This window comes from Onychomys torridus, chromosome 23, assembly GCF_903995425.1.
Source record: "Onychomys torridus chromosome 23, mOncTor1.1, whole genome shotgun sequence".
NCBI classification, from domain to species: domain Eukaryota; kingdom Metazoa; phylum Chordata; class Mammalia; order Rodentia; family Cricetidae; genus Onychomys; species Onychomys torridus.
The window spans coordinates 13,230,125-13,255,773 of record NC_050465.1 but is presented as its reverse complement, the minus strand read 5'-3'; the positions used below and the strand labels follow the sequence as shown (position 1 = coordinate 13,255,773).

The window sequence follows — 25,649 nt, the reverse complement described above, 5'->3', positions numbered from 1 at the left end:
AGTTCAATGAGATCTGGCACCCTCTTCTGGTCTGCAGACATACAGGCTGTATACATAATAAATAAATAAATCTTAAAAAAAAAAAAAAAAAAGAATGTAAGCCCCAGAACAGCAGGGAGTTTGCTGTGAGTTTGTCTCCTAATAATGTTAGAAGCTATACCCATATAGTCTCACCAACATGACTGCCCAAATAGGAGCTGCAAAAGGACAATAATAGACGTGCCAAACTGGATGGGGAAAAAAAAATCCGTGACACATTAAGCCTACATAAAGAACTGCAGATAACTAAGGAATATGTTGACAGTTGGAGAAAATATTCATCCCTAGGGATGAGTACACCAATTGGTTATCCAATACCAACTGGTCAGCCATAAGAACATATATTCAAGTTACTTTATACAGACTGAGTGGGTTACATTTGGGAATATACATATATATATATATATATATATATATATATATATATATATATATGTATGTATATACATACATATATGCATAACCATATATGCATGTAATACCAATTCATGAAAAAAGAGGTCAGCAATTTGAAAGACAGCAAGGATGGGTAAATGGAAGAGATGAAAGGGAAGAGAGAAATGTAATTATAATCTCAAATATAAAACAAGTAACAATTAAGAAAAGGCTAACTGTTAAATATTTTAAAATAATATAAATTGTTCTTTATTACTTAATATCATGATTTATTATTTTGGTAAATTTTTAAAATAATATAGCATTTTCTAACATGAATTATCTTACCATGCATTATGTTGAAAAAAAACCCTACACATAAATGTGTAAAAGTATACATATATTATACAGATGTGCTGATATTGCACACAAATCTATTCACATGGTATACTAATGCAATTAATAGTATGTGTTCATCTTAGAGACAGATGAATATGTTCATCTTTAAACATGATTCTGTTGGAAATATTAACTCACCCACAAATCTAGTTCATTGGAGGTACTGAGTTGGGGATGCAAAGATGGGTTGATAAGTAATTTATAAATATTGGCTACTGCAAGGAACATTTCATCGGAAAGGCTGGATAGAAAGGAACATACTTAGTTCCCATCTACTACTAACTGGACTTATAGTCTAGGGAACTGAGTTCCTCTTCCTATCCAATAGGGTGCCCATCACATGGTAAGGATGGTTAGGAATCCATTGCATCAGATGGCACACACAGCTGGTTAGTTTTATTCCACAATCTTTCATGTTTTTTTTCCCTCTTAAAAACAACAGCCAACAGACAAACAAAAAAAATACACCAAACAAAAAAAAAATCCATATATCATACTGACTGCTTTCTGTATTCCTGAAAACCAAAATTCACTTTATGCCAGACTGTCTGCTTTCTATATTCCTGAGGGAGTATTTTTGCCCACACAGAACATTATTTTCTACAGAGGTCAACATAAGCAACCCAACTGCTAATCTGAATAGTTATTCTCATGGAAAAGTAGTGGTGGAGGAAGGCGGTGTTCACGGGTCTGCATGGGGTCCTGGACTTTTGAATATTCCCAAGTGCCAATGTATTCTCTAAAATGATGACCATGGGTACCAGCAATATTCTAGTATTGCTGCATTGCACTTCTGTCGTACCCAAGTGCCCATGGGATAATTTCTTCTTTACACTGGCATACTTAATACCAGTAGCTCTAAATCAGATATGCCTTAGTGAGCCTGGAAAGAATGAAAACCTCAGGAAATGAATGGCGAATGATGAAGAAGAATCTTCTAATCCACAGGCTCTGCTACTGCTGAATGATTGTTTAGTTCAAATGTATATGGTTTTTTTTGTGTGGTATTTCTGAAAAATATTTATCTGTATTGATCTATTTTGGTGTCACAGGAGTTTTTATGAAAATATTTTATAATAGAAAGGTATATAATGAGGATTTGAGAAAGTGGCAAGTATTGTGAAATGAATCCTTAGAAGACTCCCAGGTCTGTAGGTCATGCTTAGGTTGCAGGCAGTGACACCCTGCCAGGTAATGGTGTCTTCCACTAGTCCTGTTGCTTACTGTCAACAGATGTTGGATTTACATATGGCCAAAATGGGTCAGACTAACTTGGGAAATTAATACAAAATTCTAAATAATTTATTTCATCAAAGTTGCATGCTTTTAAAGATGCACAATAAGGGGTTATTATTTATCATATACCTTCCCCTTTGCAAATACTGCTCTGTACATTGTTGATTAATAAAAAGACATGAGGTAGAAAGGAGAGAGTCAGGACTGGAGGAGAAGAAGGAAGACAACAGGAGAAAGTAATGTAGGGCAACTGAACAGAGCGTATGATAGGCGTGTAAAATGTCACAACTGGCATGCACTGTTTCAGATATAATAAAGTCATAGTCAAAAATGAAAATAGGTTAAAGAGGTTTGTTTGTTTTGGATAAATATCTTTTAGACATCGTCACATTCTCTCCTGATAATATTCTCACAAAATAATACATTTCTGGTGAAAACAGGACCAGTAGGGAAATGCCACCTGATAATTCTCAGGATTCAGAAATTTTAGTCTAAAAACTTTTAGGCTGATTAGCTGACTTAATTAGCTTAACTGACTGACTTGAATAGAGTCTATTTATTTGTTTAAACTTGACTAAACATTTGAAATGACTTAGAGAAGTGTCTCATTGAATGTAAAATGTGTACCACCAATAGGCATAAAGTATCACTTCTTCACAGATTTTACCATGTTGTTAGTATATACTTTATACAGTGTCTTATGTATTATTTTATAATTTAAGATAAATGTATATTTATGTATAACATTTAATCCTTTATTAATTTTTCTAGATTTAAATACATTGTTTAAAATATTTTTAACCCCATTTTTTATTGACACGTCTTAATTAATCACAGTTATTAGGGACAATATTACATTTTAGCATGTGCGTACAACAAAGAATAATTAAAGTACTTATAGTATATCTACCACTTCACATAACTGCCCCCATTTCTTCGTTATATACTTGAAAATTATTTATTTTTAAAATATTTATTATTGTACATAGTCATTTTGTCTAACAGAAAATGAAAAGCTGTTTTCTATTCTAATTTAAAAATTTACACCCTATCATCAACAATTTCCACTCATTCCCACTTTATCCCCCCTGTCTCCGGCTCATGCTTACCATGACTCTAACTCTACTTCACCATTTTCAGAGTCCACATATAAAACTAAGATCCCTGGCTGGACAAGAGGTGTCAGTGGATAAAGAGCCCTGCCAATAAGCCCAAGGACCAGAGTTCGATCCCTGGGACCCACAGAGCAGAAGGAAAGAGATGACTCCCTTCAGTGGTCCTCTGACTTCCACACATATACTGTAGGACACAAGTGTTGGTACACACACACACACACACACACACACACACACACATTTACTGTTCTGTTTTCAACTGTGATCCTATAGTACTCTATGGAAATTATACCTGTTAATGTTCAAAACACAGAAACAGTGTAGACAGTATCTTTCTAAACTTAAAAGGCACATTAAGCACTATAGGCATATAGCATTATAATAAAAAATTTTATTCACGGCTAGATTTCTTCAAACTTGTCTTATTAATTTATTATTCTTCTGGAAAAATGAATCTGTAGTATAAAGTAAATAGTCAAAATATAGACTTGCCAAATAACTTAATTTCCTATGATCCCTTTCTATTTCATTTATATTAAAATAGTATTTATTTTATCTCACAAGAGAGTTACTAAAGGATAAAGTAGTATCATCATTTTAGGGTATTATTTTAAAGCAAAATGTACAGTTTTTAAAAGACTAGAATTATTCTAGTCTCATGAAACTGAAAGAGGCCTCCAGAGATCACTCTGGCTTCTCACTCTGGCACTTTAACAAGGCTTTCATTTCTATGCTGGAAATTACCTCAGAGGAAAAACTCCAAGGATAGAATCTGGCCAAGGCTGTGAGTCTCCTACCCAAATTGTTAAGGTCCTTGAGGCTAAAATATTCTACTTTCTCACACTTAAGCTTGCAAATCAATACATGTAATGCTCTGAAAGCATTTATTTTGAATCACTTTGTTTACTTACTGAGAAGGTTAACAGAATAACCTCTGGTACTTAACTACCATTCTTGTGGCCCCACAAGAGCACAGGGCAGAGAGCAGCTGATCAATACACTCTGGATCACTTTACCTCAAGTGTCAAAGACTGTTAGAGAGGGATCAGGCCTGTTCCCTCTCTTTCTAGTGTAGCAGTGTCTATGCTGTTAAGCCTTCCCCTGAACTATCATTCTTTATGAAAACTCAAGAATTTTGTTGCTTGTCTCCAGTCTTCTCCCCAAATTTAAGAAACCTCATGCAATGAAAGTTGTTGGGAAGGTGCCTCTTTAACATAAATGGATACTGTTTGCCCAATACAAAGAAAAAAAAATCTACCTTAGAGTGATATGAAAAATCCACCAAGTGCCCCCCTGCACTTCCTTTCTCCTACCCAGTGTGGTTCCATGTCAGTAGCTACCACTCTTCTGAAAATGCTTTCTATTTCAGCATTACTTTTTGTAACTTCTCCAGCTCCAAGTGGACCAAGTAAGTACCTTTGAACCTAGTTCAACATGGAAAGGAAGCACCTACCTCATTTTCCAGCAGAAAGCCTCAGAAACTTTGCCTTTCATTTTAAATCTCTATTTTTTGAAGAGTCCTTAATGCTTTAGAGATTGTCACACTGTATTTTTTATGACATAAATTAAAATTATTTGATGGCATGCTTCAGCATCTTGAGAAGTAATTATGTCTTGATATCCCTTATTAGAAAGGGGATGAATACTACACTCTCTTGGTAGACTAGCAACTGAAAATTTCAGGTTGGTATCTGCTTCAGCACACAGAAAGAACCATGGACCTCGGTATTTGTTTGCTTAACATTAAAATAAGGGCAAAAGGACTCTTGTGAAAACAAATTTTCACAACCATCTTATTTCCTTTATCAAGATGACTCCAAAGAAGAAACAGAGTCTTGCAATAACCATAACATGCAAAGCAATGATTAGGCGGGAAGAAATGCTGTAGGTAAAAGCAGGGCCACAGTCGAAGGCTTTTTCAAATCAATCAGCTTGGGAGTGATGCAATGCTAGTTTGTTGTAATTGTTCGTGATACCAAACGTGTGTATCATTCATTCACAGAGATCACTATTACCTACAATTCTGGCATCATCTGATATACTCTCTGTGAATAGGGGGAGTGCAGACTCTTACCCGATGTGGGTGGCTTCTGTCCTTCCTTCCCCAGTGAATACACATCTTGCTGCCAGTATGTCACCAAAAGTGACATCTACTGGGTGCTCCACAGGGTAAAAAGCCTGCCCAGAAGACAAATACAACAATTGTTTAAAATTACTTCTATTACTTAGAAATACATGCTTGATTCCTATGAGGCCTGGAGCACTGTGGGTAGAAAAGATGAAGATAGACACACAGCTCTCCTGATCCTTGCACAATAAAATTGCTAGATAAAATGAGCTCTCCCTTAATCCATCAATTCCACATCATAGAACAAGTGCCAGACTTTAAAATAAACTAACACTATTTATAACCCCTCCCCAGCCTTTCCCAGGCTCAATACGTCTAGAAGAAGAGCTTTCTCAAACAGACTGAATGACGGGGCAGAAAATACTGACAGCGTATTAAGATGGCTCCTATTGACATAACTGTACCCATAGATCTGTGACTCTCTCAACCCCTTCATTAGAATGCTTTTTCTTGCAAGATGACAATTCACAGAGGCCCCAGCTGTCCAACAAGCAGAGAGGAAGATGGCTTGGAATGTTCAACCCTAAATGGGATGTCTAGATCATCCCAGACCTTCTCAGAGGAGATGGCAGAAGACTGTGACCGACAGAGGTGGTTGATGACTTCAAGGAAACAGTGTTTTCTGGACACAAAGGGCAGTTACACATGTGAAGTTACAGCATGAAAAACACCTGTGCAAATTCAAGGCCGAAAGAATCCCAGAACGGAGGTGGGAGAGGTAGGCATGACGTCCCACCGCTAGCCGAGAAACTACTGTCATTTGAGGGCTGCTGGTAGGAGGGCTAGTTTTCTTTAATGGTGTGACCCCTGGTTAGGTTGACCACATTCCCGGGTAGGGTCCACTTAGAAGAGGAGCCCGCCACATAAACTGAACTCCACAGTTTAAGAAAAAAGAAAAGCGAGAATTTGAAGTTGGGTGGGTGGGGAGGCCTGGTGAGGTCTGTGGGAACCTGGGGAGGGTTGAGCATGATCAAAGTAAATTGTATGAAATTCTCATAGAATTCATAAAAAATATTTCTTAGAAAGAAAGTCCTGCCGTCACATCAAGAGAAGCTTGAAGGAAAGCATTAAGTTAGATGCTACACACCTGTGGCAGCTGAGGGCTCTGGCGTCCAATCAACGTCCACTGTCCATTTCTTACTCTGTATCCACTCACTACCTTACCTTAATAAACACAAATTGGAAACATGCAATATAATAAATGTATAGAAAATCAAAATCCACATTTAATATTTACCTTCTTTTCAAAAATAAAACCCACATAGTTTCAGAATTCAGAGTACTATGATGAAACAGCATAAAAATTCATGGAATTCGGTAAAAATGTACTTAAGGTCTAGCATAATTCAAAATTTATATTTATAGTGCCAGCAAGTATATGTCAAATATTTATAATTTAACATGTAGCTTGAGTTCTTACCTAAGTGGTGAGTATGGACCCTGTAGGCAAACACATGCATAGGATACATTTTATAATGGCACGAAATATCAGAATTCACCACTGTGGGAAACAAAAACACAGTCAGCAGTCACTATGCAGTTGGAAAACATGTTTTGTTAAAAGTATGTGTGAGGTAGTCTCAGGTGCTGGCCCTCGATTTTCTTGTGAAATAAACACTAATTCATTACCCAGTGGACATGAAACATTTATTCTGTGCCAGACATTTTACTAAGATGAGTTAGAGCCTTGTGCCTCATATTTATTTATTCAAATCTTCTTCATATGATACATTTTGATCTTATTTTCCCCTAAAGTTTTTATTTTATTTAACAACAGCATAATAAGGAGCAAATCAAAATACTCTGTATGAAGACAGAGGCATAATTTTTTTCACCTTTTTCTTGAAATTTATTCTGTTGGAAAAAATTAAATTTGTTTTATGTTAGTGCAAAAAGAGTTTTAAAAATGAATATAAATACCTAGAAACATTAAATTGATCGCTCATATTTACAATGAGCCCATTCTATATACTTTTCCTTTTTTTTTTTTTTTTACAGTCTGGCAAATAATAAAGATGAAATAAATATGCCTTTAAATAGATTTTAAAAATAGTAATAGGATAAACCATATTAAATATTAACTTTAAAAGATTCCTACTCAAACAAACGTATCACAGTCAATGTGACATTTTCGTTGGATCAATGATGCCATATGTATTCTTGTAGCTTTATAACTTGGGAGACTATGGTGTTATTTCCATTTTGCAAATAGGGAAATTAATATATTTAAGTACTAAGGCTGATCTGTGTTGGGTTTTCTAGCCTCTTGATTTTGAACCTTTCCATATAATAGTTTATACCATTATACAGTATACATTTTAACTTTTACATCTATAGAATAAATAGCTTATTTGTAAAATAAAATTTTTTATACAACACATGACCAGTCCATGAACCTCCATTCTTGGCATATTTATAAATAAATATTAGAAAACCAATAAATTGCTGGCTTGGAATGATTTTTAAAATCCATGGACGCTAAAGAACTGATTTATTTTTCAGATATGCACATAAATATTGGCCGTTCTATAAGCTGGTAGAATGTACTATAACTCTGCTCTTATAGACTAGTTGATGAGGTATGGTAAACACTAAGTGGTCATTACTTACTTACCTTTCTCTCCTGGTGGTATCACAGTGTCAACAGACATCATAAGGTACATGCCGGCAATCAAAGGCTGTCTAAAAAAAAAAAAAGAAAGAAAAGAGAAGAAAAAATAACATTTCTCTCAATTCCGTGATAAAGCCAAAATACCTGTTTGAAAAAATTATGACATAATGGTTTATAAAATGTGATTCTCATGTAAATCAAAATGAAGCAGAGAGGAAAAAGATATAGAACATATGATATCTTTTTTTTCCTTAAAAACTACTTCATTTTTCGTGAAGGTTTTTCGTAAAGGTTCCTGGGTAGCTAACTTTTCATGGGAACTTGTTTACGCTAAAGGGTTCTGCCTTTTCAGTCAAACACCAATGTAGGTATTGTTGGAAAAGGTCTTGTTTTAGATTTAACTAACATTTAAAACTAAACAGTGAATAAAGCAGATTATTCTCCATAATCTGAGTAGGTCTCATTCCACCCCTGACGGTCCTAAGAAAGAAGACTGAGTTCCCTTAAAATGATTGAATTCTTCCTAAGAGCTGCCAATAATGTAACTGGATCAACTCTGTCCTGAATTTCAAGTTAGCCCTTACACACTTCTGACTTGTCAGTCCTAAAGCATGTCTCCTCAAGGTCCTCACCCTTCTTCCTCAATTTTCTTTCTTTCTTCCTCCCTCCCTCTCTCCCTCCATCCCTCCCTTCTTTCCTTTCCTTCTCTTCTGCTCATGCTATTTCCCTCCTCCATAATTCAAACTTTTTTGGAGACCTCAACAGGGTTGTCATTATCCAAAGTTGTGATATACATGTTCTTGTTTAATGCTCTCTCTCTTGAGTGTTTGCAACATTAAGTGTAGTAAGTGATGTCTAGCAAATATAGCCAGTGTGACGCCACTCCTAAGATTAATTTATTAAATGACAAATGGCTTAAATCTTATCTTTCATACAAACCCTTTCATTATCATTATTATTATTTGCTTATTTTTTGTGACGCAACTTTATCAACTCTGTCCTGAATTTCCATTTAGCCCTAAACATTTTGGACTAGTCAGTCCCATAACGTGTCTCCTCACCGTCCTCCTTCCCACCCTGTTCTCACTCTTCCTCTTCCTTTTCCTTCCTCCATCCCTGTATGTATTGTCATCTAAACTGTTTACAGTCTGTAAGGAGAAAAATAAAAAACAAACAAAAAACCTGAGAGAGAGCTCAGTCAGCTATATGAGGGATTGGAGGTGACTCTTTCATGCTGAATCTAACAAGGACTGACTCCCCATGCGGCCTCTCATTGAAGACTACTTGTAAGACACCAGACATTGAGATAATTAATATTTATTGCTTTGAGCCAGGAATTTCAGGTTAATTAATCTACATCAGATAACTAAAAACGCTTTTAAGTTCTCAAAGATCTTGTCTGGAAAAAAACTGGAGACACTTACGGCACACGTGTGAGATGTAAGGACACACCAGAGCAGTCTTTGTGATTATCTGAAAAGACACAAACACGTGTTAAATATAAGAACATGTGGAAACAGACCTCAAAGCCATGTGTTTTAGTTAACACTTAACAGGTAATATTTCAAACATAAAGCTGAGTGACATTTGTTCTATGAGGCACTTCACAGGATTGTTCATGTTCATCAAGTCACAGAACCACCAATGTGTCACAAGAGTGGAGACAAACTCCCTCCTCACTCCGTTTTGTGCCCAGACAGCAGGCAAGGAGGCACAGGAGCAATCGACTGCTGTGTTCGGAACCATCTTTATTGCAGAAACGTGGGAAAGCTGGTGTAGTTGATATGCCCAGCTGTGTGAAGTTTCTGCCAATTTGACTGCCTGGTCATGATGGCCTGGACCTTGAACTGTGAGCTAAAATAAATTCCATATCCCTTGATTTCTTTCATCAGAGTATTTTATCATACTGGAGGGAAAAGAAACTAAGACAGTGTTTCTTTATCTATCTGTCTAGTCTCATTAATCAGTTTCTGGGAAGTACTATTTTCATAAAAATTTCAGGGACGATTCTTTCTTTTGTTTTGTTTTCTTTTCTTTTTTTAAATTAGTTCCAAGTGCTTTTCAAAGAATAAGAATGTATGCCACAAAAGGAACCCTTCAGTGCCAGGAATGGGTAATATAGAATCAACTTGTTAACTAAAACCCCCCACCCTGGAAACCTGAAAATAACTCAGACTATCACCAAGGCTATTAGTTACTCTCCACAAACTGTTAATCAGGCCCTATTGCTGAATACAATACTGATGCAATCCACTGGAGATGGAGAAATCAAGCTGGTATCCACCTCGATCCTTCACTCCTACTTTCTAGCTCGTGTTCATGATCCTGGAAGGTACTCTACATTCTACAATGAGAGAAAAGTAAACACCAACCCAGTTACAAACCTTTTGATCTACAGTAGTGACCTGCCTGCAAGATAGGCTGGTGCAATAGTGGTACAAATGTTTTGGAATTAACCAACCACTATATGATTGGACTTAAGGCCCACTCTGTGAGATGCAACCTGTACCTGACACTGCTTAGGTGATCTAGAACCTGAGACTAGATAGGGCATTGGCCCAGGGGAAAACCAAATGCTATTGTTCTGCTAAAGGAACATAGCAATACAATGACTCCTAACAACATTCTGTTACACTCATAGGTCAGTGCCTTGCTCAGCCATTATCAGATGACTTCATCTTGCAGTAGATGGGAACTAACACAGAGACCCACAAATAGATGATGTGCAGAGAGTGAGAGGCTATCGAGCACTGAGAAATTAAGGGATGTCTCCATCAAATCCCTCCCCTCAGGATTCAGGGGATTCTGAGGAAGAGGAGGCAGAAGGATTGTAAGCACCAGGGGGGATGGATGACACCAAGTAAACAAGGCCTTCTAGACACAACAGGACTGATGCACATATGAATTGACAGACTGTGGCATTATACATAGGGCCCTGTGGGTCTAAGCCAGATCAGGTCCCAGAACAGAAAGCAAGAGTGGACACAAGCTCACATCCCCAACCCAGAAGCAATCTTCAACTGTTTAACAGCTTGCAAAGGGACATTTAATTTTCTCCAATGGAGGCCCATTGGGTATACAAACCACACTTAAGGGCAGGCCCCATGCACAACAGCTGATGGCCAACACAAAACTAAGTCAGTGGTATTTTTGAAGTTTTATGTTTATATGGGATTTCTCTGTGTGTGAATGTGAATATCTCAGGATATGTGTTTCTTGTGCTTTCTCTTTGGCTCTTTTTTTCTTGTTCATTTATTTGCCTTCTCATCTACAAGTTTGTTTTTATTTTTAATCTTATTTTTCTAATGAGAAGAGTAAGAAAGAGTCTGGCTTGTGGTATGTGAGGTGGGGAGGGTCTTGAAGAAAAGGGAGGGGAGAATAATCTGGATATAGTGTATGAAAAATTATATTTTCAACTGACAAAAAAACGAGAGTTTAGAGAGAGGTTGAGGAGTGAGGAGATAAATAATAATACTGAATAATGAACACAGGCATGTCTTAAGCTTTGTCCATGTTTTTAAAAATAGAACTGATAAATAAGTATTATTCCTTCATTTATTTTATAAGAATACTGACTTTTGAGAACAGACTTTCTTGTATGAGCTACATGCAACTTAATAAATATGCCTAGCCTGTGCTACTTTTGAGATGATTAGTTGATGATCTCATCGAGGAACATGGGAGTATCCATGGTGATTGACAGAGAACTGTTAAAGTAGACCTCCACTCACATCAGATGAACCCCAGACTCTAGGGACTCACCTAATTAGCTTAGATAATTGCAGGAAGCATTTTCCATGTGCATGAAAATTCTATTGAGCTTAAAGGTTATTTTAAGAAATGACAATCTTCCTCATTCAATTAACACTGAGCAACGAGTACAACTTAGCCCTATGCTGTAGCCAGCAGTCAGTGGAAGAAAGTATTCACTGTTTTCCTGCTCTTTAACAGACACAGTGGAGAAGAAGAGGTAGAGAAAAACAAAATACCAAATGGCTATAAAATGCACTCGATAAGACAATGCGAGCTTGGTCCATAGAAGAGTACCCTGCGTCAAGACCTGAGTGAATGGTGTAACCACAAGGTCTGGAAGAAAGAGATCAAAAGGCTTCAGAAGGACTGGGTAGGCTTGTGGGACAGGAGGGCCAGTGTCAAAAAGTCCCAGTAAAACACAGGCTGTCAGGTGACAGCAAGGCTTGATGTCAAGAGTTCACAGTGTGTGCATGGTGGGTTCAGAGTCTTGGTTTTATGCTGTGTGCAAAAAAGCCATGTAGCAAGTGACAGGGACATGTAAAGTGCCCCCATAGCAAGGACCTGGCACGTAAGCATTATCACTGACTACTGAATGTCAAGTCTAACAGTTCTTGGTGGTTGGTTGGTTGGTTTGTGGCACTGGGTATGGAAGCTAAGGTCTTGCATGTAGTAGGCTGGTACTCTGTCACTGAGAAACACTGAGCAACACCCCTCCCCCAGTAGTGTCCATTTTAATCACACCATTTGGGGGAACACCTTTGCCTCCTATTCAGTGCAAACACAAGCAACAAGTACAATATGTATTTTGAACTGTCTTCTGTACTTTCCTTGCATTGTGCCTGAAATCATTAAGTAAATCATAGTTTGATTTTTATTACAAAATTGGCTGATCATCTGTACCATGACTTAAAAAATTTTAATGCTGAAAATTATACAGACATTTAAGAACCAAAAATAATTAGTTGAACAAAATTCTGCAAGTTGTTTCAAAGAACACACATACAAAAGTTTTAGCTTTAAAACCAAACCTGCCACCAAATAAGAGTATCAGGAATGTTACTCATGGCATCTTGCCACATAGCTCTTGCCAAGTATAATAAAACGATGCATAGTCTTTCTAAAGTGTGTATTAGAGGTGTCCAAATTTAGTAGCTTCTCTGAAAGCTCATCAATTAGAAGCAAATTTTAAGGATGTTTATCATCTCCTTATCAAAGTTTTTTTTTTCCAAATTAAATGTCTTATATTTTAAAACATTAATATGTATTGCTATTGTGCGTGGGCATATGATGTGTATGTGGAGAGGAGTACATTTGAACCACAGCGGCCATGTAGAGATCAGAGGACAACTTTGCAGAGTTGACTCTTTCCTTTACCTTATGTGGTATCTAGGAGTCAAACTCATGTCTCCCAAGTGTGTGCAACAAGCACTTTTTGACCTCCTGACTTATCTTGCCAGCTCCTGTGTTTTTGTTTACAGCTTTTCATTACAAATATGATAATTATAAATATAATACCCTGTAAAGACACGAAAGGCATTATCCAGTAGTTATAAAATAGCACCAGATCTGATCAGAAAGTGAGAAATAACATCCTGGAGAAAACACAATGCGCCCTTAGCATTTTTGCTCCACAGAGGCTTTCAGGGAAAGCCCAGATAGTGAGTCCAAGTCTTATCTTGAAGAATGTAAATCTTGCATTGGATCAGGCTGTTGCATAGACCCAGGGTAAAAACCTTTGCCTGTTTTACAAAAAGCTCCAGAAATCTGAACGTATAAAAGGAAAATTAACAAAGTAAAACACTTCAAAACTATCCTCTATTGTTGCTGATCAGTAGCAAAAATAATTCCTTCCCATTAAGTTTGTCTCAATCACAGCATTTTAAGAATGTGTGCATACAGCATAATCTTTAAATTATGGGTAATTCTTTAGGTTATCTATAATTTTCTTAAATCTTAATTGGGTTTGGCAGAATTGCAAATGTGGACCCTTAAACATTGTACTTTGTTTATAAATGTATGCACTCTATGCATGAAAGTAGAAAGGGACGGTGAGGAAAGGGGAGGGAGGGAGGGAGCAAGACAGTAATAGGAAGAAAGTGAAAATATCCACATCTTCTCTCACATGCAAAGTCTCTCATATGCAGAATTCACACGTGTGTACGTGCACACACACACACACACACACACACGCACGCACGCACGCACGCACACACGCATGCACGCACGCACAGGCACAGAAGGGGACCCATCTGGGAGGAACATGGGGACCAGGGATAAGGGAGAAAAAGTTGGGAGAGGTGGCAGGAAAATGAATATGAATGAAATACAACTATATATATGATATATATGTGTGTATGTATATATGTGTGTGTGAAAATGTCAATGAGAAACCCATTATTTTGTATGCTAAACTAAAAGTATATGAAATTTGATGAAAAAGAATGGTGCTGATTTTGTTTTATGTAATGGATAAATATCTATCCTAACAATATTTAGTTGAACAAATTCTAAAGCTGTTTCAAAGTAAATACTTCTAAAACATATTTACATATATTTTGGGCATTGCTGATGTTTCTTGCTATTCGTTATTGCAAAACTGAATTTTATTAGTAGAAGTGATTCTGACCTCTACCAGCATATTTTTCTGCAGCTTGATCTAAAGACCCCACATGCTTGCATATTCACACATGAGAGTCCTAGAGGGAACAACCTGAACCCCATCAATCAGGGAAGAGGGGCGTACTCCAGACCCATAGCAGTTCCGGTGGAAGAAGGCAACTTTTGTTTCAGTCCCAGTGTTTGGTGCAATGAACATGACCTTTCAACTCAACACAGCCCTTGCCACAGTGATTCATTATTATTTTCATAACCTCTATCCCGATCTTCTGGTAAACTCATAAGCCAGATAGCTTTGTATATTTCACTGATGGCATGCAGTGTGCCCTGATGTTGACTGCCCTTCTGCTGTAACTCACAGGGCTTGGACCACCAGGCCCCAAGATAATTAACCTACACAAAAATGAATTTCATTTCATTTCACTAGGTTATAGGTGCCATCTGCCTCAGATATACACTACCATTAAAACGGGAAGCACTTGAAAAAGGTTTACTGTAACAAAGCACCACAATGACTGCTGATACTTTACTGAATAAAACTAAAAGAAACTGAAGTAGGAATCGAAAGAGTTAAAACATGCATAGAAAAGGAATTTGGCATATCAAAGCACATACTGGATGAAAACTCTTTGGACAGCCTCATTCTGGGACTAGAATGTGAGAATACAGAGGGAAGAGGCATCGATGGAAAAGTTAACTCAGGACAAAAGAAAAAAAAAGACCCCAATGCTTTTTGGGGAGTAGAAGTAAATATAAAACTAAAATGCTCTGAGATTATAGCAGGGAATTTATGTGACTGAAAGGCAGAAGAGAACTGTTCCTCTGACACATTCAGCATGAATGCTGTGCATTCCCACACAGCAGTTTTGTTGGAGAGAAAGTTGGGCTTGGCCTATTTTAGTCATGAAGCTCTACAGCCAAGTTTAGAACTTTAAAACTGATGCTTTTTTTTTTTTTATGATGCTAGTCCTCTCATCGAATATGAGTGTGATCTAGAAGATTAATTCTTGGTAGATTAGTCTTAATGAGCAATATTTTTACCTCTAAAACACTCTAGTGCCCAGAAGGGCTGAGTAAAGAAGTTGGCATGCAGTTTGGAGCTTTGGGTGAACTTAGGTACATGTGTTATTTTATATGTATAAGTGTTTATCTGTACACTATGTGCATGCCTGGTGCCCAAGGAGGCCAGAAGAGGGCATCAGAGATGATTGTGAGCTGCCATGTGGGTGCTGGGTATATGAACCTGGCTTCTCTAGAAGAGCAGCCAGTGCTCTTAACCACTAAGCCATCTTTCTAGCCCATTTTATTGCTTTTTTTTGGGGGGGGGGGAGGTACAATAAAAATGCTTTAGTTTGAGGAAATATATTTTCAAAGTTACAAATCTGGAATTTTTTTAGATGGAAGAAACAGAGGCATTCCAAACTTCTCTAACTTATTACAGGAAGAAGGATAAGAAAATAATATGGGGATATTAAAAAAGGAAGAGATGCCTCTTCAAAGAGGAATTTCAGGGCTGGGGAGATGGTTCAGCAGTTAAAAGCATGTACAGCTTTCACACAGATGACTTGGGTTCCATTCCCAGTACCCACATGGCAGCTCACAGTTTCCTGTAACTCCAGTTCCAGGTAATTATAGGCCCCTTTCCTACCTTCACAGGTTCCTGAATGCACGTGGTGTATCCATACACTCAAGAACACACACATACACATAGAATAAATAAATATATATCTTAATTACACTTGAAATTTGTTGTTAAAGATATTGAATACAGATGTTCTCAGAAAAGTTATAACTAGGTAGAAACAGTCATCAGTGAAGTAAAGAAAGTTTGGTAAGAAAAAGGCATGGTCCAGTTAAACTAAAATTTCTGGATTAGAAGCCATGAGACTGAAGATCACAATATGCCAACGTGCTGTTTCAAGACCACTTACTTTTACTAATACAACACTCCTCCTGACTAAATCTGAGGCCAACTGTGTTTTGGATTCTGGACTATAAGTCAGTCCAATAAAACCCCATATCTGCAAAATATATTCAGGCCAGTTTTGCTGGTGCTGAATTTATGATTTCAACTGGGATTCATGCAATAGTCTTGAATGTCATTCTTTTGAGGTATTTCAGTATGCTTACTGAAAAGTGAATTATTCCCTTCATTGAGATGGTCTTTAAGTTTCTCTCTCTCTCCCTCTCTTTCTCTCTAAGATATATAATGATTAACACCTGATCTTTAATTGTGCTCCATATTTACAAAGAATTGAATGTAAGACATTCATGGTAAAGGAATATTTTGTCAATTTTTTTTTCACTGAGGGAACCAGTGTACGCTAATGGATTTCAGAATATAGGGAGGATAGCTCATTTACTAGATAGCAGACGGCATTGAGGGTAGTTCATTATGTCCTATTTTATTTTAATGTTATATGTGCATATAAAAGGCTTTAGTAATAGTGAATGCAGTGGAAAAGTTGAAATACAATTTTAAAAAGGACACATGCCATAACCAAGTTTAATAATGCCCAGGACAACACCACGGTGCTAATGGTTAACACCACTCCTAAAATGTGGTCCAGCAGTGGAAGACAGAGTAGTTCCAGAGCCCAAAGGAGGCTCAAAATCAGCATTCCATCAGAATCAAATCTTGAGCATGAAAGCTGGGTGACCACTTCATAAGGCTCCCAGCTTGCTTTTGATGAGAAATCACTCTCCTATGTCTAGCCAGAGATGGATAACCACAGCAAGGTATTTTATCAACTATATAGACTCATAGAATTCAGAGTTGAAAGAGACCCTGGAGAAGATGAATTTAAACTCTTGCTTTTTAGTTAAAGGGGAAAAAAAGACGCTTCAGAGAGTGAATGTTGTTCAAGGAATTCAAGTAACTGGTAACAAACTTGGATATTAAATTAATTATCCAATGTTAATGTTTAATAAACATATTTCCAAAAGGAAATCTCTATTTCTTAGAGATTTTCAAGGCATTTTTTTAAAATGAAATATCTCGAAGCAAAGATAAAGGGCTCCAGTTAGAATGGATAAGTAGCCAGTACTACTTAAAGACATCCACTTAAGCAGGAAGCTGGATTCTTAATGGGAAGTGCATGCATGGGATATGAGGTTATCCATCCCAAACTATTTAGCTCGCTTTTCTAATAATAGCTTGCCATTCCTGCTTGGATTCATAGCTAAGCAGTAAAGTAAGCATGTAGAGTAATGCATGACAATATCCCATTCCATCTCAGGTTCTTAGAAGTCTGTTGGCCTCTCCTAGTTTTCCCTCTAGAGATAGCCCTCCTTCCATGAGCTCATCTCGTCCTGCTTGTTTCCTGTTTCAATAAAAGAATAGGTCAACCATAGATCCTTAGGGAGCCAGGGTATTGTTATAAACTATATCTCACTAATTAGAAAGTCCTTCAGAAAGACAGTACAACAGATTTCAATTCCCTACACTCTCTTTGGAAGGGAAGGAAAGTGAGGAAGCATTTCTGTTTTCTACTCTCTTAAGCCACAGTTTGGATAATGGATACTTTCCTTAAAGAGCTATGGAAAAACAAGGTGAGGACCACTATCAAATGTTAGAAAAACAAAGAGGTGACGTCTTTTACAATAAGACTTGTGTTAGAAAGCAAATAGTTCCAAACTCTATCATGTCTAATCTCCCTCCTTCCCTCCCAAAAAGGTTCTGAATATAAAGAATCCTTTTCTGTCTTGAACATACAAACAAAAATGAATCAAAGGTGTCACAGCGAGTACAAATAACAATACATAAATATTTTAAGTCTGTTATGTTGTTTTGATCTGTATCTTATGGTTCTTTGTTCTAAATTAGTAATGTTGAATTAGTGGGACAGGTGAAGATTTCCTGAGACAAAAGCATACCTCCCAAGGTTATTAGAAATAGGAGATTATTTGGGATTTCATAAATGAAAATTCCTTTGAAAATCCCTTTGGAAAATGGTGAGGTCTCTTAACACACCCAGCACAGCCAGTTTACTTGGCATTGGAACAGAGTGCTGTCAATAGGGCCATTTTTTAAAAAGATATTTTTGTACTGCTACTTTGTACTGGTCTATTATAGAGGTTATTTCTGTGCAATTGAAATTCTGCTGCTGAGACCTAGGCACAGATATAAGAGGCCAACAGGAGAGAAAAACTACTGAGAATGCACAAGATCAGGCCCTTTGCTTACTCAGGGGAAAGGCATCTCAATGAACCCCAGTTTCATAATGAAAAAGCAACAAAACAAAACAAAAAATACTCTTAATACTGTGCAGGAAACAAAGATAATCATCTAACGAAATCATTACAATTTAACTTTTTAGTTTTTAAGTTTTTATTTCTTCAAAACAATAACCTGAGTCATCAAATCTCCCCTAAATAATTTCTGTACCCTTGAAAGCACATTCCTAGAGTACCACCCCCAGAACAAGGCACTGATGCCTTCAATTGTCATGGCATAGGCATACCTGCTCAGTGAAATATGATGGAAATACTGACACTGTTACCATGTGGTCCAGGCTATGCAGAGGGTTCCTGAGGCCATAGAAGGCAGGCTGAGCAGACAGCTTCAGCACTAAATAAATGAGAGCTATGAACTTCAAAAAGGAAGTCCCTTTGAAGTTGCCACTGGAGTGAGTTTGCCTCTTTTGATTTTGTATTCACTGCTATGGGAATAGAAATTATTAGCTTCCATTTGTCTCATGGCAAGGAAGAGAAAATGCGTTTATCCAACCTTCAAGAAGACAACTTTTAGAAACGATGGCCTGTGTTTTCCTAAGAGATCCAATGGAAGGCAGGAAAGCTCACCACCTACTCTTACAATGGCGGTGATTGGAGGGTGTGTGTGGGTATACTACAGTCAGAGTCTCGCCGTGTTATTACCTTCTAGGACTGAAAACAAGAAAGGAATCCACAGCAGAAAAAACATCAACTTACACTTCTTTTTTCTCTCTTAGAATTATGAACCTGTTTGAGTCATCCATCTACAGAAGTAAAAACGAAGACAAACTACCAATGCTAGATAAATTCAATTTTAAAATGTCATGCAATTTTAAATGCCTTAAAAAAACCTCCTGGGCTGGAGAGATGGCTCAGAGGTTAAGAGCACTGTTTGCTCTTCCAAAGGTCCAGGGTTCAATTCCCAGCAACCACATGGTGGCTCACAACCACCTGTAATAAGATCTGGTGCCCTCTTCTGGCCTGCAGAGATATATGCAGACAGAACACTGTATACATAATAAATAAATAAATCTTTAAAAAAAAAAAGAAGAAAGAAAAAAAAAAAAACCCTCCTTATTAAACTATAATAAACAAACACACAAACATTCAAATCAAATGGTACATATACAAGAGTTACACACACACACACACACACACACACACACCAGCAGCAGCAGCAGCAGCACTTGAGTCAAGATAGAGAAAGAAAACTTTGTTTTTTTCTCCTTCCAGGGGCATTAGATTTAAAATTTCTATATTGTACAAGTCCCATATTTAAACATGTATTTATACTGAAGAAGACATCCTGTGGCTAATACCAGACATATTCACAGCCAGCTTGTTCTCTAGATTCAGTAGTTTTTGTTGGACAGCATTAAATAATTCTTGGCTATAATTTTTTTCCTTTCCCTTCCAGACCCTCCCAAATGTCCTATCAATCACTTTTCACGTTTTTATTGCTGTTTTATTATGTGTCATATATTCATCTTTTAAATGTCATTATGAGTTTCTTTTGGAACCTTCTCAATTATCATTTGTCCTTCCCACTGAGACCAGAAAGCATGAGAAAAGGCTGGGAGGAACCAGGGAGATGGACCTTGATCAAACAGGTCATACACTCAAAGTGACTTGAAGAGATAGCATCAAGAACATCCTTTTACATAAGATCTGAAATATAAAACTGAAAATTTTGAAATCTATTTCTCATACCAAATGCTCTATTTTCAATTTTTTGAATCATCTTAGGGGCATCCCTAGTAGTATATAAAAAAGTTTAATCTTTCCTGCCCTTTGCAATTTTTAACTATTTCATGCAACAATGTGTTCTAATACTTTTGATTAATCTGCATGGTTAGGAATGATAAACAAAGGGAAGTCAGAAAATCACCCCATCCTATTTTGAAAATAGGAAATTTTATATTTCCAGAAGCCATCACAGAACTTCAAATTTTAAAAGATCAGAACAAAATTACTGGTGGCATTTTTAAAACAAAGAACAACCGGACTTGAGTAATTGCTTTTTAAAGACTGATTAATAACAATTCTACAGAGTCGCAAATGGCAGAACAAAACACTCTCCTTTCTCACATGGCCCCCTATCTCTCAACAAGCTCTCCCCATATTCGTAATTAACTTTAGAGGAAGGAAAGTTCTTGAAAGCTTCGGAAGATGGAGGAATATGAAAGGAGAGAAACTGCCAGAAGGGTGTTTTCTGAGGAAGGTTTGGGCTTATTTTCCTTAAAGACCATTCTGTAGATACTTCTTGGTACTGCCGTTTGCTGTCCTCACATGTTTTACTGTCATATTGATTTAGGGTGCTCTCTTGCTTTCAGAGGGGAAACAGGTTTGTTAACTAGCAGCATAAAGGAATTAGGAGTAAATGGGAAATGGAGTGAGTGTACCTTGTGCTTCTCCCAAATGACTTCCTTCTCTTCCATGAAAGCTTAGAATTTGGGCAAGGAAACAGAAGACCACGTGCAGCATCACACGCCGGCCAGAGCATGTGTGCTCAGTGGAAAGAACACCCCGGTCACCACTGCAAGCATGGATCAGGGCTCTTGAAACTGAAGCATAGGCTCTAAGTTTACATGAGTCAACCCACGGGTAAGTTTTTCTCTTCCTGGTGGCTTTCCAAACAGTTACTAGGAAGGGTTAAAAACAAAATGCCATTTCCAATATAAATGGAACCAATTAGGTGACTGGTATTATTTCCAAGGTTTTGATCACCTTAAAAAAGGGAGTTTGGGGCTAGTGAGAGGATTCAGTAAGCAAGGGTACCTGGCACCAAGCCTCATGACCTAACTTTAATCTCTGCACCCTACATGGAGAGAAGCAACTTCTCTAAGATGTCCTCAGACCACCACATGCATGCTATACAGGTAATAAATGACTAAAGGCCATACGACTAAAGAAAAATGGGATTAATAACTATAAATATGTAAGGAAAAAGCTGCGATAGGGTCAATGAAGGCAAAGCATAGGCATTCTGAAAACAAGCAAAACCACACATAACTATAAAGCTTGGAAAGCTGAAGTGCATTCAGAAAGGTTCTTCCTGCCCCCAAGACAAAGATCACTTAAATTAAACACTGTAGTGTTCTATGCCAAACTGCTTTTCCTTAGAATCCATGCACTACATTCAGAACGCAGTCTTTGAGACAATCTGCGGTGTTTTACATAACTACATGAATGAAAACATAACTACAGGAATGAAAACCTTCGTCTGGCCATGAAACGCGTGTATTGAAGGGTACTGAAAATAAACAGTACAGTTATCCAATGGAATGAGTGAGATGAATAAGGACCATTTAGTCTTTCATAATGGAGAGGATTACCCAAGTTGAAATGCAGGGATGTAGTGAATCATGGGACTCCGATTTCTAAGGAGACATTGGCAAGAAGAAAACATGCTGAGGGATAATAGGCTTCGTTTCGATCATTTCAGAGGTACTGGACAGTCCTAAATCATTCGCAGGGCTCATGTCAAGCCACATGTGTTTAGTCAAGGCCACAGAAAAACGGGAAGAAGATTTGATCTCGAGTCTCTTGAAACTAGTGGGATTATCAAATAACCTAATGTAGAAATGACCCCAAGGATAAGGGAAACAGACTATTCCACGCTCAAAAAAAAAAAAAAAAAAAAAAAAAAAGGCACAAATGAAGTGAACTACACTATGCTGATCTTTACTCATATTCCACGTTGCTCATGAGTTCAGGTGTCTAGGAAATTATAGCTTAAAGGGCTCTTCTAAACACTGCCTGTTACAACACTTGCCTTACATAGTTAGGGCACGAACTGTGGCACACATGAAAATGAGCAGCACAGCACAAATTCAATTATCCCAGTGTCAATAGCATGAACACGCAGCTGTAATACCCTGGGCCAAACCTAACCTTTTTCACACTCATGTTCATTGCTGTGAGCTGGAAGGGCTGGGCTGGTAATTCCTCCTACTCCATCTCCTCATTCGATTACCTGTTCCCAGTCTCTGATTTTTTAAAAAAACAAAACAAAACAAAACGAAAAATGCTTTAAAAATGAATTAGTCCACAACATGTAAAACCTCCTGGTTTAACTACTTTCTTTTCTGAAGAGAAGTGAATCTCTACTTTGACACAGCATTCTCAGGTCATCTTTAAAGACCTAAGAGTCTTTCCGCAGGTAGAATGTTACCTTCTGGACCACCATTGCTTTCTTTGAGCTCATGTCCTGGTTTCTTTATGTCTCATCTGTCACTCATTTATTTCACGTGAAAGTTTTTAAATGTCATCAAGATGGAGGGTTCTAACTTATTTTGGCCAGTTCTTCAAAAGACTTGCCTTGGGGCTGGAGAGATGGCTTGGTGTTTTAGAATACTTATTGTTCTTCCACAGGAGCCAGGTTCAGTTCCCATGGGGGACTCTCAACTGCCTGTCACTACAGTTCTAAGGGAACTGCTGCTCTGTTTTGCACTCACCAGTCATGCACTTGGTGCAAATACACACAAGCAGGCACTCACACTTACACAGAAAGTAAAAATAAATAAAGCTTCAAAATGTTGGACTTGATTAGGTGTGAAGCAGGACGTCTCTGTCCCCATACATGGGTGTAAAACAAGGAGGGGGATCTCCATGAATGTCACATATGCCCTGTAGTGGCTTTTCTCACAGTATTCTGAAATCCGAAGTTCAAATTTAGGGTAAACGTTGAGAATAAAAATAAATTAACATTCAAATTTCTAAGGAAAGCGAGGGAAGAACCAGACAGTAATTAAATGCACTTTCTTCTTTCAAAGTTCCTCTTTTCTTAAGAGAATTGAGATTTAATTAAACGTATTTTGGTAAATGAAAATTATTCTGCTCATGTCCCAAGCCCAGGAGATTGCCTTGACACACCTGTATTGTAAGGAAAAAAAAAAAAAAAAAAAAAACTGACTTCAATCTTTACTAGCAGTATCTGAGCTCCTGTTGTTAAAATCTAGTTGGCATAAAAATCATCTGGGAAGTTTGTTAAAATGTCATTTTCCTGGATCTACTGGTGTACTGTAATGTATAGGCTCTATGGCAAAAATATGCACATGTGAATATATATTTACTGTAGGTTTTATTTGCAAAATATGTAGCATACAACTTATAAAAACTGATAAAATATATGCTATGCTTTATTTTAAATACCATAGAGACAGTTGAGCCTCACAAATTCTTTCAATGGGCTTTTCTAAACATTTTCATATCTGGTCTGTGGCTGTAAGTGGGCAATGTGTAGTTACATCTAGAATATCAACTGATTTTTGTTTTGTTTATTGAGGTAATATGTGTTGGAACTGCATTTGTTCCTTAATCATAACAAAGTCATTACTGTCCCTGGAAATCAGGATATCATAATAATAGTTCTTTTTATTTATTTTAGTCATTCACCATAATCTTCATAGTATTTTACTTGCTCTAAGCAAAAGGCAAAACAAACAAGTAAAAAATAAATTCCAGTATTATAAAAGATTGACATGAAGAATTCTTCAGCTTCCATGGTGTAAATGTTTACAGTATGGCTGATTTCCCATCACCAACACAACAACACTGAACACAGAGTTAAGAAGAAATGAGCAAAATGGTTTGAGTGTTTCTATCACACAGACATAACAGATGTAAATGTGTAGGGCTACTAGTAAAATAACAATAAGGTGTTAAATTAGCAATACTAACTGCTTTCTTTAAAAAAAGAATGATGGCTGTATATTTAAAAGAGTATTACCTGTTTGCTCTTGTAAACATGCAAGACTGTGTCAGAACACCACACCCCATGCCTGATTGTATATAGCATCCAGTAGGTCTAGTATGATGAACAAATTTTTATTCTCAACAAAGGAATATTATGTAAATAGTCCTTAGATTAGATTCTCTTTGAGCTTGATAATGCACTTTAGAGGTGACTCTATTAGGATCTTCTAGCTCATTCTAATTCTTTTAATGAGACATTATAGTAGTTCTTTCATTTAAAAAAACACCATAAAAATGGAGCACTAAAATATTGAGTGTAGATAAGGAAATGAGTTTGCTTTGTGGATTGTAAATTGTAAAAAGTGATTTGTTGGATAATTTGGTGGAATCTCTTAAGGTTTAAACACTCAGTGATTCAAAACAGCATTTCTAGATATCTACCCTCAAATATTTCTTAACATTATTCACTGCAGAAAAAAAAAAGAACTTAAACAACTCTAACAGAGACAAGAACTTCATGCTCCTGCATGACAGAATATTCTTTAAACTGCAGTGCCAAAGAGTTCTGTTCTCTTTCTTTTCCTCTTCCCTCCTACCCACTCCACCGTGTGTGTGTGTGTGTGTGTGTGTGTGTGTGAGTGTGTGTGAGTGTGTGTGTGTGTGTGTGTGTGTGTGTGTGAGTGTGTGTGTGTGTGTGTCTCTGTGGGTGTCTGTGTGTGTGGTGTGTGTGTGTGTGAGTGTGTGTGTGTGAGTGTGAGTGTGTGTCTGTGTGTGTGTGTGAGTGTGTGTGAGTGTGTGTGTGTGTGTGTGTGTGTGTGTGTGTGTGTGTGTGTGTGTGTGTGTGTGTGTGTGTGTGTGTGTGTGTGTGTGTGTGTGTGTGTGTGTGTGTGTGTGTGTGTACTGGCTCATCATGATAGTGATAATGTGAGAGGATAATCTGTAGTAGTCACTTTTCTTTTCCACCATGTGGGGCCAAGGCATTAAACTCACCTGCTACGTGATTTTACCAGCCTCCAAGGGAGATTTTAAAATAAGTTAAGTCATCAAAAATGATCCAAAAGGACCCAGTTTAAATACTAGGACCCACAGCAGCACTCACTTTGCAGAGGAATGAGTAAAAACAGGCTTGGTGTATACTGCAGGAAAGCATATACAGGTGGAAACGGCTTGTAGAGACCAGGGGAGACAGCAGAGGAATCAATGGAGAGCAATCTTTGATCCAGTTTCCCACCAACTTGGCACTTAGACATCAGAGAGTTGGGAGCACTCACACACATTCAAGTGAAGAGTCTGCTTTACGCTGGAATGCAATCATTTTAAGTGCAGCTGCCCTGCCACTGATCTCTGCTCTATCTTGTTCAAAAATGCATTAGCAAGGGATTTTTTTCCCCCTGGGCTCACAATTTCAAAGCTTTTCCCCAATACCCCTGTGGCCGCAGCCTTGTAAGAGCTGGAGAAGGCTGCA

General features: G+C 37.5%; 1 protein-coding gene across 10 annotated transcripts in view; it reads right to left on the bottom strand.

Moving 5' to 3' along the window:
• Pam (peptidylglycine alpha-amidating monooxygenase) overlaps nt 1–25,649 on the bottom strand; it is a 275,438-nt gene that overhangs the window by 70,085 nt on the left and 179,704 nt on the right. For all 10 annotated transcript variants that reach the window (XM_036173733.1, XM_036173738.1, XM_036173737.1 and 7 more), the window contains exons 8-12: nt 9,328–9,376; nt 7,907–7,974; nt 6,713–6,793; nt 6,380–6,456; nt 5,239–5,342 (exon numbers count right to left, since the gene is read on the bottom strand). In XM_036173733.1, coding sequence (XP_036029626.1) covers nt 5,239–5,342; nt 6,380–6,456; nt 6,713–6,793; nt 7,907–7,974; nt 9,328–9,376 — 379 coding nt within the window. The remainder of the gene's footprint in view (nt 1–5,238; nt 5,343–6,379; nt 6,457–6,712; nt 6,794–7,906; nt 7,975–9,327; nt 9,377–25,649) is intronic.